The sequence below is a fragment of the Artemia franciscana genome, chromosome 14 (genome assembly GCF_032884065.1).
Source record: "Artemia franciscana chromosome 14, ASM3288406v1, whole genome shotgun sequence".
Classification (NCBI taxonomy): Eukaryota; Metazoa; Arthropoda; class Branchiopoda; order Anostraca; family Artemiidae; genus Artemia; species Artemia franciscana.
The window spans coordinates 23494556-23512407 of record NC_088876.1 but is presented as its reverse complement, the minus strand read 5'-3'; the positions used below and the strand labels follow the sequence as shown (position 1 = coordinate 23512407).

At 33.7% G+C, this 17852-nt stretch overlaps 1 protein-coding gene and 1 long non-coding RNA gene across 2 annotated transcripts in view; one reads left to right on the top strand and one right to left on the bottom strand.

The window, feature by feature from the left end:
- LOC136035471 (phospholipid-transporting ATPase ID-like) overlaps positions 1 to 17852 on the bottom strand; it is a gene marked incomplete in the record, with an annotated part of 145321 nt that overhangs the window by 20358 nt on the left and 107111 nt on the right. The window contains 4 exon segments of the mRNA XM_065717286.1: positions 814 to 1039; positions 4616 to 4839; positions 6631 to 7040; positions 15015 to 15297. Of these exon segments, the coding sequence (XP_065573358.1) occupies positions 814 to 1039; positions 4616 to 4839; positions 6631 to 7040; positions 15015 to 15297 (1143 nt within the window).
- The window catches only part of LOC136035474 (uncharacterized), a 68681-nt gene that overhangs the window by 19199 nt on the left and 31630 nt on the right, over positions 1 to 17852 (top strand). The gene's annotated exons all lie outside the window — the stretch shown is intronic.

The window sequence follows — 17852 nt, the reverse complement described above, 5'->3', positions numbered from 1 at the left end:
CTTATGGTTATGTTCGTAGTGTGATTTTCTTCTTTTTTTCCTTTCGTACTCCGATGTAATTCTACTGAATTTTCGGGTAATAAAAGTACTTACTTACTTACTATTGAGCCAGGACGCTCCTTACTACAGTTCGTTACCACCAACTGTTTGACTTGAGAATAAAAGTACTAAAGTGTAATAATGGTAAATTTAGTTACAATTTTCATGAGGCCATAAGTTTGAAAATCAGGGTCTGTACAAGTTTATAATTAACAGGCAGAATCCTTATAATTGTTTTTAGTGCATTAACAAATTTATTATCATGTCTTATATTATCTCTGATGGTACAATGGTGAGCATATTCGTCTTTCACCCGGGAGAACGCAGTTCGCTTCTCGGTCGGTGACAACTTTTAAAATATTGAATTTAAAGCAATATCTTTGAAATTTAAATTTTAAAAAGGAATTTTAGTTATTTTAGTTACTCTGGGCAAGAGTTCGTTCTTTCTTATAAAAACTAAAAATAAAATTTAAAAAAGAGTAATATTTTGATTTGCCAACTCAAAATATTGCTTCCACAAACTGGACAGATTGATTTAAAAATTACCAATATTTTGTAAGCCTTAATTGGCATCAATTTCTATATTTTTGAATGAAATAGAATCGAAGAAAATTTTTGGCAAAAAAGTCTCCAAAATATAGACGTAAAATAGCAAAATTAACTCCAAAATTGTCAACATAACTATTTTAAGAAATGTCTCTTGGAAACTATTTTCCGAAAATGAAAAACATCCTTCGAAAAAAGGACAAATAAAAAAAAAAAGTAAAAACTCACCATATGTGATAAAGAATAAAACTCCTGATGTGCCAAGGCCATGGCAGGCACTCTTCAAGAATTCTAGCTTGTTAAACAGGAAATTATCCAATCCCGGCTGATATAGCTGAGGATACTTTAGGCTATTGGCAGCGTTCACATCCTGATCAAAAAAGCCCAGGGACAGAACTGGCAGTGATGTATAGAATAGGTTATACACAGCTATGAACATTGGATCAAATACTGTCTGGAATGACATAATATTTAATTAATTTTAATGAATTTGCGAGACTTTAATTATTAAATAAGATTTAATCGAAAATTAGTTAGTTAAAATTCAGTTAATTAGAAGTTTGGTAATTGATAAAAATTAGTTAATTTAACTAAAGTCTAAAAGCTATGGATACAATATTCGGAATTCTTAACAATGAAATTAACATAATAAAACTAAATGATAAACTGTTTTTTCCGAGAAACACATAGGTCTATAGGTCTATAAATGAATCCCTAACTGTAGTTTTCCATCAAAGCCATCGTAGATTCATTTTAGCGAAGATCATTACTTTTTTTTTTACAAAAGCGATTTTCGCATTTCAGTATTACCGCGTTCAATTTAATCACGTCAATATGAATATTCCCCAAAAATAGGGAATTCGATCCCCCAAACACAAAAAAAAGAAAAAATTGCGTGATCAAAGTAAGCCTATTGAATTTTTCTTCCAGTCTGATGAGGTTAATACTTAAATATGCTAAAGCCTGCCCACTAGAATATTCATAAATACATTTTACTTGCTATTCCAGTACCACAACTCTTGATTTGTTTCTATTCATGCGGATCTACCTAAAAATAGGGAGTAACACTTATAAGAAGCATAAAAATGAAATGGAATTGTGCAACTGAGATACTGAATGCTCTTTAAGATTTCAACTTGATGAATTTAATGCTTAAAAGTGCTTAATCGTATCCTTCATTCTCAGAACCATGTCCAAACATAAAAAATAACCAAAGTATCCCCTCCGCAATGATTGACACATTAAATTGAATCTTCTAGATTCTATGATCATTAATTATATTTAGATTACGTTAATGATATTATCTGGTTAAATAATGCTCCCTGTCTTTAATAAATTCGTCATTTGAATGGCTCAGATGTTGCACAGTAAACTCTAGGGGGAGAGGGGCTGAAATGTCGGTATTAGGAATTTTAGACTTGTTTGCGGTGAAAGAATCTTCTTTGGTAGCAGGTAAGGGTAGGAAATCCTGTATAAAGGCAAACGGTCTTTAGCAATTTCTTCACTTAAATATCCGTCATTATCACATCTTGTCACGCAAGTTATTTAATGCAAGAAAATCAATCAATGCAGATTTAATGTAAACTATTTACAGAAATACATCCCCGTGAACGTTTTAATGAATTGGCGCAACTGTTCCTGCACATTTCGAAGAATACAGGGCAAGCTGTTGTTCCGCCATCTTTACATTTTCGCCGTTTGGTGTTCGGCATCAACTATAAAATAATTTCCCAAAATAAGTTTTCAGACACTTTAAAACACGTTTAGGTTTGCATCTTTTACAAATTTTCTGGGACCCCTCCGGAAAGGGTACCACGCCCCCAGGACCCCCGGGTGTTGACCACCTGATTCCCCATAAACAAACTGCTGAAATTACCCTCATGGCTTCCACTCATCTACGAGTAATGGGGATTCATTAGCAAATCATAAGGGGATTTTTATATGTGAAAAAATATATTGTATGGCTATATGTTGTAAAATGATTTAACTTGCTCGAAAAGACCAACTGTATATATACTCTTCCTATAACTGTTAGAAAAATCTAAAAGCATTATCAGAAAACAATGTCGCTAAAGCTTGTAGTTGTAACCCAAATCTTTCACCCAGAAGAAGTGACATCACTGTTCTTCTATGACAATAAGTACAGTCAAATCCCGATTATCCGCTGTTCGATTATCCGAAATGCGAATTAACCGCGGTTATGTATATTTTTCAAAAAGTAATAAATACAAAAATCGTAAAAACATACTTTGATTTGTTCATCTTTTTTCGATTGATTACCATAATATCACTCCATTTATTGCTTGTTCCCGTTTTTTGTTTAAAATACACGTTTTAACAGGCGTAATATTGTTTTTCTGTGTCCCTACAACTCCTTTTTTTCCAATAAGTGGATTATCAGCGAAATTCAATTATCCGCGGCATTCACGCCACCCAATTCCGCGGATAATCGAGAGTCGACTGTATATGCATGTTAAATATAAAACTTAACAAACAATCAATGAGATAAGGAACTTTTAACGTGCTCAAGGTAGTAAAAATATGAACAATTATCATCTCAACACAAGCCAATTTTTAGAAATGAGAGTCCAGAGAGATTAAATATTAAAAAAAAAATGATTTTTTACCATCTTCAATTACCTAATACTACTCATAACAACTCACTGTGGCATCTAATTGCCAAAGGCCAACACAGGAGGAGAGACACTATTCCTCCACTCTATTCTATTCAAAGCTTCTCTCTTCACCCCTCCCATTTAGTTCTCGTTTCCTAAAAATTCTTCCTTTTGATCTCTTCCCAGTGCTTTCGAGAACATGCTTTTCGCTTGGCTCTCTAGATGCATGGCCAATCTTATTTACGGATTTGCACAGATTTATAAAAAAAAAGAAATCCCTAAAATGTTCATATCGTAAAATAGTTCTTTTAAAAGAATAACATTAATCGCGTTACATTATATTAAACATAGAATTATATTAAATATATATGAGAGTAATCCATGACTAAAATAAAATTAAGGGTGAAGCGGATTCATACACTCTGGGTTCATGTCTCAGAGACACATTGCCTCCACCCAAACGTCCCATAAAAAACTATCTAGTAATTGGCTGGGGGACGAACGAGTAATCCACCCTCCTTACCATATAATTTAACAATTGTGACACTATTCCTTCCACAACTATGTCCTCCAGCTAAAAATACACTATAACGCAACATTATGACTTAAATACAGATTAGCGGAAAAGGTTTAGTTTTCTGCTAGAATGTCCGATTTTTTTTCAAAAGATGACCGCAGGTGAAAGAACAAAAAAAAATATTTGTTTGTCACTCACAAGACTATCGATGACAACAGTTTATTTTAGCTCAGTTCCAGGGAGCCAATATCATCTCTTCCAAGAGCAATAGCAAGAAACTACTCATTTTTTTGTATTTCCTTCTCAAAGTTGTTGTTTTATTGTCTTTGTTTGTACCAAAAAAAAGAGGCAAGCAAAAAGAGGCACTTAGCTGAGCACTGAAACCACACAGAAAAGAGAACTGATACAAAGCAAATGGAAAATAACTGCAAAGCAAAAGCGCAAAAAGAGCACTGAAACCACACAGAAAAGAGAACTGATACAAAGCAAATGCAACATAACTATTAGAAAAAATATTTTAAAAATTGTAAATATAATTGTCAAAATAATTTCTAATAATTGTCAAAAATTGTAAATATCATCTAAATCTGTTTTCGTCTTTGCTTTGCGTAATTATTTTTCTATAGTACTTGTTTTCCTGAAGAAAAAGACAAAAAGAGAAGAAGAAACGATTACTTGAGCGCTAAAACCACAGAAAAATTCGAACCAGAAATGATTAAATTAAGTGCAAAATTCTTGTGGAAAAAGTATCGCAAAAATTGTAAAATGTAATGATAAAAATAATTTCCAATAATTGTAAAAAATCGTAAAACATTGTCAAAACTTTTTTTTTGTATTTGAAAGATTGCTTTCTTGGTATATTCATCGAAGAAAAAATAAAAAAATAAAAAGCACTTACCTGAGCACTAAAACCACAGAAAAAAGCGAACCAGAAATGACACAAAGTAAATGCAAAATTCTTGTAGAAAAAATATCGTAAAAATTTAGCCATTCTAAAATATGACCATCGTCCGTGCACTAATAGAAGACGCTCCAAATATTTAAACTGGGCTATTGAATAATCTGATGCTAACACGGCCTGCAGTCCTTCTTGCCCACTAATTCCAACTCCTATGTGTGCAGCTAAAAAAAATAAAAAAAATTAAACATAAAAATAAAAACATTAAATATAAACATTTATTATTAACGCTTTTATAAAAAAAAAATTTTGAGTCTTGGAAGTATATATCAAACATGTCTATTTACGAGATAAAATATAAAATTCAATATATAACGGAAAAAGCGGAAAAGGTGAAAAATAAATAGAAAAAGCTTTGTTCACTTAAATGACATTAAACCCGTTATGGACAGGTTTTTTTTTTCATCTTATAAACGAAAAAATATTTCTTATTAAATGCCTTACTTCCTCTTCATATTAATCCGAAGGACCTCATACCTGAGGAGAAGAAGATACCCTTTTTGTAGTCCTTGCGTCATCACACAGGAAAAATATTTCATTCAATGGAAAGGTTTAATTAAATTAACTTTATGATACAACCCCCCCAGCCCCACCCTCTCAAGGAATCACACATGAAAATCAGCAATCAATCTATAATTTATTACAGCGAAAACAACAACAAAAATTCAAAATTAAAGAACAAAATTAAAACAACGATTATCTAAGATTACAGTAGTAAAGTAAACAAACGAATCGCTCCGTAAATTCATTGACCTTCCCAAAGAATGAATAATTTTGAAAATCCTAATTTTCCCTAAATATGAAAGGAAGAAGGCAACCGTCTCCTCAGCTGCAGATGCCTACTTCAAATAATACTACAATATTACACTCAGTTTTTCAAGCCTCAAGCTAGAAAATCCCTTAAATCACCAAGGACACAAAACATTTTACCCCCCCCCCCTCCCTCCTCGGGCCCTTCTTAGATCTATTCGTGCCCAAAATTTTTTACAATTTCCTAAGATTCTTCTTTTGGTTGTTTCGAACCTGAAGGGTTTTATGCCAGTGTCGCCATGTTGAACCGTGAAGCTGTTCGGTGCCATATTTTTTTGGCTTATTTCTCATCCTTCCTTTTTTTAAATCAGATGCTTGCTGCGACTAAAAACTGCCTGGCTAAATCTGAAGTTCTGTTTTATTAAAAACCGAATCCCGAATTTTGACCAATTTTAAGATATACATATGGTTGTGTAACTTTCCACTTAACCGATACAGACAATTAGATTTTACTTTAACTGTTTTTGGTGCTTTATAAATAACAATTTGTCGAATGTCGACTGGGTGACAGAGACGCGCAACAGCGACTTTATAGTTGCCCTTAGAACTCGATGAGTTACAAAGACAAAATGAGTGAACCAAAGTCATATAAGAACGGTGTTGGATTTACCAACATTGTTCTTGTATGGCAGCTCCATTCTAGGCACCAAAGTCAAATCGTCATCACTTTAGAAATCAAGACATTTCATAAGAGAGAAATAAGATTCTAATTGATTGAAGATAATTAAGCCATGACAGGGAACTTCACCCTAAGGTTGATTGTACTGCACAAAGCAACAAGATTTCCGGCGACAATTTTTTCTGGACGATTTTTCCAAAAGTGAGTCTTCTTTGGGGTAGGTTTCAGGGGAAATTTTTAGAGGGTATTGAATGAAGGAAGTCTGAAGGAAGTTCTTCAAACTGATATCAGGCGAATGTTTTTTTTTGTTCAGCTGTAATGGTCCTCTCTTCACCAGTTTTATTTTATATTACTTCACGATTCTTTTCAAAAGCATAGTCTACTTAACACTGGGTTAAAGAATTAAATTTAAATTCCTGCCCAAAAAAGCAGATGCATGAAAGCTGAAAAATCCAGCAATATTGTTTAAAGATATCACCAGAGAAAAAAAAGTTAAAATAAAATATATTTCAACATCATCACTTACTTTTGATCATAGATACGTCATTAGCACCATCTCCAATAGAAAGAGTTACAGCTTTTAAATACTTTTTCACCAAACCCACTACTAAGGCTTTTTGTAATGGAGTCACTCTACAACAAATCACAGATCTACACTTTGTTCCAACCTCCAAGAACAACCTCTCTAACCTTGGGGTCAGGGCGTGCAATAACGACGGACCGTTTATTATTAAGGCATAGCCACCATTATTTGCTTCACCATTTTCATCAGTGTCCCACTTTCGGGGTATGGGAGTGGAGTTACGTGATTCTGGGTCACTTTTTCGAGATGAAGGGGTCAGCTCACTAAGTTTAATCCCATTACTGTGCTTTCGGTGTTCGTTACGATTTGCACCGTTACGTAAAGGTGTTGATTGCTCCATGCCCGATTCTGTCCTGAAATGAAGATAAATCATTTTAAACATTGATTAAATAAATTACGGTATAAAGCTTCAAGAACGTGTCGTCAACATTCGTCTTCAACGTGTCGTCAACTATTCGTCTATAAAAGGATGGTTTTGATGGGGGATTTCAATATTGATTTGTTGAATCCGGATGGGCGCGATGACTTCCTTAACAGCATGTTGTCATCTTATTTATATCATCTAGTATCTATTCCTACAAGAATAACATAGTCTTCGGGAACTTTAATTGATAACATTTTTGTTGATGGTCAATTACTAAATTGTTTTTTGGCTGATGTTCTTATAAGTGATGGATCAGACCACCTTATGCTAAGTAGTAAAATAAATAGTTGCAGTAGCAAGCCACCAACAAATAAGCTTGAACATAGAGATTTGTCAGACAAGAGTTTAAAATACTAGCTGAAAATTTAGATCATGTTGAATTTTCGGGAGTTTTTAAAAGTAAGAGTGCAAATAAGGCTTATGATATATTTGTGGAGACATTTCTTGAGGAACTTAACAAATGTTGTCCATATAAGTAGGTCAGAAAAAAAAAAAAATATTGCAAGGAAGGAATGGATGACAACTGGTATCGTTGCATCGGTAAAATGAAGAATAAGCTGTATAAGTAGTATCTAAATGACCCAAATGAACAGAATTTCCAGTGTTTTAAAGAATACCGTAATCAATTAAATAAAATTAAAAGGCATGCTGAAAAACTAAATTATGAAAGAGAGTTCGAACAAATTAAAGGAAATATAAAAAGACATTGACAAAAAATAATGAAGTAATGGGCCATAAAAAAGAAAAAGAGCAAATCAAAAAGATGAATTTCGAAGATGTTATTGTGAAGGATCCAAAAGAAATTGCAGAAAACCTGTGTAAATATTTTTCTGAGGAAGGTTCAAAATTGTGTCATGTGGCAGCCAAAAGATCAATAAGTCCCCCAGTCCTAATATACCCAACTCGAAATGTGACTTCTGAATATTTGTTTACGAATTGTGATGAAAATTAAATAAATGAAATAATCATGAAAAATGAAATCTCAATAAATTGTGGACTAGACGAAGTCTCGTTAAAAATTGTCAAAGCAACCAAACAAATTTTCATTCCTATTTTAGTTTATTTAGTAAATTTGTCACTTGAAGCGGGGACTTTCTCAGAAAGATTAAAAGTAGCTCTTGTTTTACCCCTTCACAAAGGAAAGTAAAAAAATTACACAACCAATTACGAACTATATCCATTTTTCCCCTTTTTTTTTAACAATTTATGAGAAGGTAGTTCATAAGCGAATGTGTAAATATTTTCAAGAGCAGTACATACTTTGCGAAACGCAGTTCGATTTTCGGAAGAGACTTTCAACGGATCTTGCCATCCTAAAGTTAGTTGATTGGGTAAATGATGCATTTGATAAAGGCTTAATTTCTGCAGCATTATTTTTAGATATTAAATAGGCATTCGATATTATTGATCATGATAAATTGTTGTATATCCTTAAATCAATTGTGGTAGATAACGTAGCTTTAAAATGATTTGATTCCTATCTAAGCAATAGGGCGCAAGTCCTGCATAATTCAAACGTAACATCTGAGAGCCATTTTATAACGTGTGGAATCCCGCAAGGGTCAATATTGGGACCCCTGTTTTTCTTATTTATGTTGACCAAATAAAATATTATTTAACTGAAGTTAACATAATACTATTTGGAGATGATACACTTTTGTTTGTTGCATCTGAAAGTCTACCTTCTTTGTTTAAAAAAAATGGAAACCGCTCACAATGAATTTATGCCATGGGCGGATTCAAATTATTTAACACCTAATCAAACAGTTCGACGAACGATTTTATTGTTTTAAAAAGTAGAGTTGTGGGAAAGAGTCAAACTTAGCGTAAAGAGCGAGGCGGAGGGGACAACCCCTTCATATACGGAATAATTTCTGTTCGTTTTAAGTTTTAGTGTCGCTCCTTACTTGCAGTCAAAAAAGACTTTTTTTTTATTTAATTACATAAGACCAATTACATTATATTTTCTAGAAAAACATCAACTGAAACAGACCTGAAATCAAGAGTAGGTAATAATACCATAGAAAGATTCAAAACTTGTAAATATCTGGCTTTTATAGAAGATGAGAATGTTTCATGAAAAGAACATGCAAAGTTAGTCGGTAATAAACTTTCAAGGTCTCTTGGAGTCATCCACCACCTGAAATTTCATCCTAAGAAAATACTGAGAATGATATATCATTCTATTTTTCATCCTCATTTGTCTTATGGGTGTTCATTAGGGGCAAGTAATTTTATTTCTTGTTATAAAGATTTCAAATCATCCAAAATAAAGCAATTCGAATTGTATCTCCGGTTCAACATACAGATAATATCAACATTCAATTCAAAAGTGCTAGGATATTTGATGTGTAGAAGACTCAAGATTCCCGGATCGAAATTTTTTGCTATAAATGTTTTAATAGCCTCCTTCCGTCAGCATTCCGTCGTCAAAACATGTTCACAATAAATCAAGATCTACATTCTTATGACACCCGACATTCTTGTGACATCGTCCAAGAGGCGCCATCAACAAAAAGAGCTTCTTTTTTAATTAGATTTTTTGCGCCAAATATTTGGAATCTACTACCATTAGAATCCGGAATTCGAATAATCTTACTTCGTTCAAGCAAGCAGCGGAAGGTCAATACAAGAGTATTGTTTAGTGTTGTCTTCATTTAGACCCCCCCCCCCGTTTTTTGTCCCTTCCTTTATTTCTAGTTAACTGTTTCGAAAATTTCCTCGCTTTTTTATGTAAAGTTATAACTTAGGCTATTTCTTCCCTTTCCTTCTTTTTTAGTGTTCAGTTGGTTTATTCCGTTTGTTGTTTGCTGTTTAATTAATATTAATTATTTCCCTGCCCTAGCCAAGCACTCTTTCGTGCTTTCATGGCAGGAATGTCATATTTTGTGTGTTTTTTTGCGCTTAAATAAATAAGTATGAAGTGCAAAACGTCAATGTCAGGCAGGACGACCCATCGTCTGCTTCCTGCTGAAGGTAAAAAGTAGACAAGTTACCAGTAGACTAGAATATAGACATACCTTTCGCAGTATACTTTTCAGATGAATTGCCAGTTTGGTCCAATAAATGTGGACGAAGAGGTGATGTTAGGTAACAAGAGAATTGACCGATGACTTCACGCATCTAGGTGGCATTATTTATAGGGTGGTGGATATAATAAAGATGTAAAAAGTAGAATAGGCGATGTGTACGGTTTTTTTTAGTAGTTGAAAAAAAAACTATGCAAGAAGATGGAAAAGAATTAGGAACTCAAAACTATGGTATTAACAGCAATCAATCATGGCTCTGAAATATGAATGTATCCAAAGAAAATTTAAAGATATTTTTAAGAGCGAAAAAACAGCTTTAGATTGTTGAAGCTGTTCTAAAAACAGATTCAGGTGCTCCTTCGAATGACCACACAAAAAGCAATTGCGTGTCTCAAAGTTTTTGCTTCCAAGCCTACAATGAAAAAGATTTTAAGATGGTTAGGCTATATTTCACCTCAAAAAGCACGGCCATGTCATATGAAAAGGAATAAGAAGAGGTCAAAAGGTCCAAACAGACCGAGGTAGAAAATTACTGCATGCAGATGTGTTGAACTAAGTCTGTTTAGAGATAAAATTAGTTCTCAATAATATTAGCAGTAATTTCTTCCTTTTTTCTCTTCAGTATAGATAACCTTATAGAAAAGCATAGAGAATTTTTTAGTGAGTGAATTGAAGTGAGGTGGGTCCACCCCAAGATTGGTGAAGAATCATAGATTAGTTTTTTATGTTTTGACCTGGTACCTCCAAGAAAATCCTCTATCCCTTTCCCCTCATGACTCATGACCTCAAGTTCATGGTTCCGAAATTCTACCTTTCTTGAATTTTATTTGTCACATTTAAGTTTGGTACAATTCTTTTTTTTTATCACTTCTACTTATGGTCTATCATTAATTTACCGTACTGATTGTTACCAAAGAGTATTAAAAAATCAAATGTGTAATAACTTGACGTGACATGGAAACATCATTTACATAACCGGCCTATCCATTTGTAGTGCAATAATTACAGATATAAAAATATATTAAATTTGAACATTAACGCACTTCAAAAAAATATAGACCTAAGGTAAAACAGGTACGTTTTATCCAAAAGGCACGACGCACAAACGCTTTATGACAAGCAGAGACATTCTCGGACAAGCGAGACATTTTATGCATCACGGACGATACTTACAAATAACGGTGATAGAATGGCCCCAGAAACTAGCTAATTAATTGAAAAAATTCATTTAGGCTAAGGGAAAAGTACCTTAGGGCTCACGTTCCCCTGAAAAATGCGAGTTTGCGACAAGTCTACAGCTGAAGCTTGATTGGAAGGACAAGACGTCTATACTTTGAATCAGGTACATACGCAGGAAATTTTTTTTAGAGGGGGTGGGGGAAGAAATAAAAAAAAATTGAGGAATGGTAATAATGCGATTATTCTATGATTTGAATATAAAGAGCAAAGACGTTTAAGCAAATTTAGGATATCGGATGGAACCCAGGCCCCAAGCCCTACAATCTACGTACATCCCTGCATTTGATTCAACAGTATCGAATCTACCCATTCACTAAGCCATAATTATGATATTGCTCTGAATTTTCCTTTTCTATAAAACAAATTTCCCATTTTCCATTCTAAAAAAAAGCAAATTTCTGAAATTTAACTTTCAGATGGATAAAGTTGGGTCTCAGCAATTAAATCATAGCAGAATTGCCGTTTCTATGTTGAAATATTAGTACCGTAGTTTTTTCCAACGCAAACTGTGTTGTGCGTAGTCTTGCTAGCTGATCCGTTTTCAGTACGAACGTTACTCACTTTCAGCAAAATCTTTGACACACAAATGGGACTCTTGTGAAGAATGTGTTAAACAACAAAAATGGTCTCATAGCCAGAGCAGATAATTTTTTATTTAATTTCAAATAAGCGTGGAATGAACTGGTTTATCTTGTGGCAATCCTGACATAAAAAGTATTTTGTAAAAGCTAGTCTTCTAAGGCTGCTATATTCAATTCAAGCAGAGACGTGTTATGGCTGTCAAACTTTCAAAAAGTAAAGTAGGGATTTTCAAAATGTTGAACTTTAGAACAGCTTTAGGCTCCATATTTGGCCTTAAATTCGGTCTCAACGTAAGCTTGAAGCACACAATGGTGATCAAGGATGAACCGCTACCAAAAGCCTCTTGACATACGTTCTGGTGTATTAAATCTAGACCACTTGCCAATTCCTTTATTCGCGTTACCACAAAAGAGCCAACTCCGTCATTGGCTGTATTTCAGCGATGGTCAAATTAACATTGACAAGAATATGATGAAGGAGGAAAGGCATTTCCTTACATTTGATTATGAATATCAAAACAATTCTTTTTTTTAATGTATGGGTTGGTAATTGATAGGAAACATGGCGGAATCCAACAAGAAATGTCGACAATGTAGCGTTGATAATTCAAAATTTGGTTTTCTACCATCAAAAGCAGACTTTATGCAACAAAGTTTTGAGCAACGACTCTATGAAACCATCGAAGCTTGAGGATCATGTCAGAAGGTGTCATCCTGATAAAGTAGACAAAGATTTGGAATATTTTCAAAAATTGAAGGAAAAAAATGAAGAGACCTACTGTGCATAGTATGTTTGCTTCTACGTCTGAAAGAAACGATGATGGTTGCGAGCATCTTACAATATCTCATTACTGTTTTTGTGAAACATTAAAGGTATTTCCTTACATTTAATTATGGCAGATGCTATAATGTTATAATCAAGATCATTATTCGTCATTATTGATTGAGTTCCAACGACAGCCAAAGTAAAATTATGACACTGTCATGAAGACAGGTAAATCACTATTGATTCAATTAGGTCATGACCAATGTTATAGTGACGATAATGTCACAAAGAAAGACATGCTATTTACCTATACTTATAACACATGCAATAATGCTATAATCATGATCATTATCTGCCATTAGTGATTGAATTTCAATGACAGTAAATTTAAAATGATGATACTGTCATGAAGAAAAGGCATGTCATTATTGACTGAACTTAATCATGACCAAAGTTACAAGGACGGTAATGTCGCAAAGAAAGGCACGTCATCACCTATCATTATAACACATGTAATAATTCTATAATTTTATAACCAAATACAATCTTCAATAATTTGCCATAATTGATTGAGTTTCAGTCACGATCAAAGTTAAAACGACGCTAGTGCAAATAAAGCTTGTCACTACCTGTCATTGCGACACATTTTATAATGCCATAATGAAGGTCGTTTACCTGTCATAATTGACTGCTTTTCATGCATTAATAAGGTTTTCCAGTTATTTGCTATTGTCATGAGCAAAATTATAGAAATAGGATTATGTAATAATATTTTTGTAAGACGAATAATGGATACACATTAAGTGGATGAAAAAAATTGAAAAACAAGCAGTCGAGAAAGTAAGAAAAACAAAATTAATTACCTAACCACCGGCGGACTACAAATGCAACTATTGATTCAAAAAGATAAAGCGAAAGCATTCGTAATAAAATTGGAGCAATGGGAGACAAATTTGAAAAAATATAAGGTTAATATTGTTCCACTGTTAAATTTATGTGCCCAAGATAGCATAGAAGATAACACAGTCCTGTGGTGGCGCTGTGGGTTTGACCTTAGCTTGGTAGTACGGGACCCAGAGATCGAATCATGCTGCAGAAATTCACTGCAGGGCCGACGCAGGGACCTAAGAAGTCAAGAAGTGTCGTTAATCTCATGCAATTCAATAGAAGGTAACACAAATCAATTTGTTGACCGCTTGGATGTTATGTTAATTTATTTTTCGAATCATTTTGAGGATCTGGATTTTTACAAAGCATCTGTGGATACAGAATTCATTTATCGACGATAAAGACGACGAATTTCGATTGACCAATAATAAGAAAGAAAGCTTGATTGAATTATTATCTCGTGATATTTCTTTAAACGAAAAATTCACAATGTATCTATATATCAATTGTAGCTACACATTAAGCGAGAATATAATATTCTGTCAAATAAACCTTTCAAAGTATTGGTAACGTGGTAACGAACTGTAAGTGGAGGGTGAGCCAGACTTATCGACATTATTTGAAAAACGATCGGAAATTAAACATAAAAAAACTAGTATTTAACGTTAAAATTCAAAACGAACAGAAATTATTCCATATAGGAATGGGCTGCCCCCCTCAATATCTTGCTCTTTATGCTAAAGTTTGGATGTTTGTCCAAATTTTTTAAGAACGACTCCAACAACACAAGGGCCATTTAATTACTTTGGGATGCTTTTTAAAAGTGCTAACAACTTTAGCGTGAAGAGCAAGCTATTGAGGAGGGGGCCATCACTTCATATACGGAATATTTTCTGTTTGTTTTGAGTTGTAACGTAGCCCCTTACTCTCAATTGAAAAAAAACTTTTTTTTATTTAGTTGTAGAAGAGGAGCTTCGTGTAGCTATCTTAATTTCAAAAAGATTTGATAAACTTTGCACTAATAGGTAACCATATCCGGCTTATTAAGATACAGTACTATAATTTTTTTTTTTTGTGTTTTTATTTTGCTAATAAAATATTGCTTGGTATTGGAAGCCCTGTTGTAGCACAGTAGATTGATGCTCTGCTTGATTCCGATTCAAGTAGATTGATGAGACTAGTTCTGATCCCCGATGCAGTGAGGTTGGGCAACAAGCTTGATACTTGTCCCTGTAAAAAGACCCAGGAACTGAAATTTTTATTCGACGCCCTTTACGCCAGCAATGGCGCTGAAAGATCGTTATCCTTTATCCTTTACGAAAGATCGTAGTCCCAACTACCTTTAAGCAACGAAAATGATATATATATAGATATATAAAAAATAAAAGTATTCAACATGCCTTAGGGATATCACAGTCAAACTTTGAGATTCTTTAGAGGACGAATTTGATCGGATAGTGTCCCTAGCCTCCGAAAGCTGGCGTTCTACGCCATCCGAATTCAATTCGTCAACTATAAAGATGTCAGCCATATCATCACTGAGTAACTGACATGAATATCCGATATTAATTGCTGTGTCCTGCTTGTCTCCAGTAAGCACCCACAATTTAATCCCTGCGGCACCAAGATGGGCAATTGTTTGAGGAACACCATCTTGTAGTTTGTCTTCAATAGCTGTGGCGCCTAAAAATTAGTACACTGGTGAAAGTTAAATACAAGAAACAAATATAAACAACTTATTCAACTGGGCAAAAATTAAATGTAGTAACATGCACAAATGTTCAGTGTTATTTGACAATGTAAATAAAAATGAAATAGAAAACTAGCACTTCCAAGTAGGCTAAATCTTAAAATTATTTTACAAGATTTGTCTGGTAAATATATTTTGCTAGATATTTGTTTAAGCCAGGAGACCATTTGAAGGAAGTCCTATAGAAAATCCGAAAATAGAAAAATCACAATTATTATCTTATTACTAAAGGACCATTGCTTCAAGTTACCCCCTTCTCCTCTGACGGGTAAATATACCGACCACATTACATATTGTCATTGTATTCTAATATAGCGCCGCCGGGGGGAGGAAGGGTACCTTGAAGCAATACACCTTTAGGACATACCTAAGTAATTAGCATTCTTTTGAAGCCTTCAGATTTATTTATTTTTAGGGAGGAGACTTTCTTCAAATGGTCTCCTGGTCTTAAAAACCTAATTAAAAGAAGTTTCTATTGAAAATTATAAAGTGTAATAATTTCAAAATTTATATAACACAAATGTTATTTGGAAAATCGAAAATCTGGAAGCTGGATCAGTTCGTGGTAACGAACTGAAAGTAAGGAGCGACCCAGCTCAATACTAACCAAAACTCTAAAAAAAAACGGAATTTTGATGTCAATAGATATGTCAGAAGAATCGATTTATTATGCTGATTTCAAATATATAAGCTTCATTAGGTTTAGTCTAACCCATTAAAGGCTACAAGCCAAAGAAAATTTGCCTGATTTTCGAAAAAAGGAGGAAATACCTCGTAAAAGCCCCATAATCTTAATCAAAATCATACCATCAAATTTAGTGTATCAGATAACCCTACTATAAAGGTTTCAAGCTTCTATCTGCAAAAATGTGGAATTTTGTATTTTTTCTGGAATAAGTCCTAGAATTTTCTTAAGAGCGCTCATTCGAACGGAGCCCTTAAGTGACCAAAAATATTGGAGGTCAACAAAGCCTCCAATATATCGGAGGCCCTATTTATATTGAAACAATATTTATATTGATTTCGATATATTTGAAATCAGCATAAAAATCTGATTCTTTTGATGTATCCATTGGTATCAAAATTCTGTTTTTAGAATTTTAGTTCCTATTGAGCCGGGTCGCTTCTTACTTACAGTTCGTTACCACGAACTGTTTGAAAGAGCGAGGAATTGAGGAGGGGGCAATGCCCTTCATATACGTAATAGTTTCTGTTCGTTTTAAGTTTTAATGTTGCTTAATACTTTGGTTGAAAAAACTCGTTTTTTTTTAATTTAATACTTCCCTAAATCTTTTCTTTTTTTTTTTTTTTAACTTTGTGTTTCAATAAAAAAAAAATGAGTTTAAAAAAATGTTTAAAAATCGATGCCTAAAAGTCGATGCCTAAAAGTCGAGCTTCTTTGATGACAACAATGACATCAAAGAAGTATTTTGATTCGGTTATAAAACTGCAAATATTTACAAAGGCTAATTCCGATTCAATAAAAAATACAGTCATGTCGAACATCATAATTTAATCATATTTATTTGCTTATATTTCCCTAATCTATTATTATACAAATTTAGGAGTGACACTTTATGGCAGGTTATGTGTGTTTTTCTCTCTCTCTAACAAATTTATTACGATTTGCTACGTTAACAATCTTTGTGACAAACCATATGAGCCCTATATGAAGTAGGACTAAAAATCATGTTACAGTGCCAACCTGCCTGATGCTGGTATACTGACAAACGTTTCCCATAAATACCAATTAAGCCCTTCTATGGCCCATGTCCAACTACAATAACACAATTTTAGCATTGTATAACATGTGCATCGCACACTTTTTATGAACATTTTTTGGCTTACAGATAGGAGAGAGGGGAGAGAAAGCGAGATAGACAGAGACAGAGGGACAAATTGAAAGAGAGAAAATATAAAAAAGAGAGGACAGAGCAAGAGAGAAAAGAGAAGAGAGTGGGAAAAATATAATGACAAAAAGAGAGAGAAAAGAAGGAAAGAGAGAAGAGAGAGAAAGAGAGGAAGTTATCTCTTAATCGTTTGGCCCCTTTTGTGTTTGACTTATTTATTGCAATTTCGGTTAGTTTCTTGTTTGACTTCTTAAATGAGTTAATTCGATTCAAGTTTGACATTTTCGATCATTATAAGTTAAAAAATCGCTCTTTACTTTCATAAATTTTGTTTTTAATTTCTTATTAAACCAAAAAAGTTATGTGTGTTTAGCGACAATTCTGGAATCTGCTCAATAGTCAATTACTTAATGAATAGCCAAAAATGACCACTCGACAGACCTCCCTCACTCCCCAGGGCCTTGGGTTTATGTCCCGTTATAATTTAAAAGTATTACGAACATTTCCTCCTGCTGACTGGCGAGTGCTTGGCGTAAAATAATAAAGAAGAAATGAGTGACCTTGGAATGTGCATAGTAGGTTAAATGTTGCTCTATTACGGGGGGTGGGGCCAAACTGAAAAGCGTTCATAACAGTAT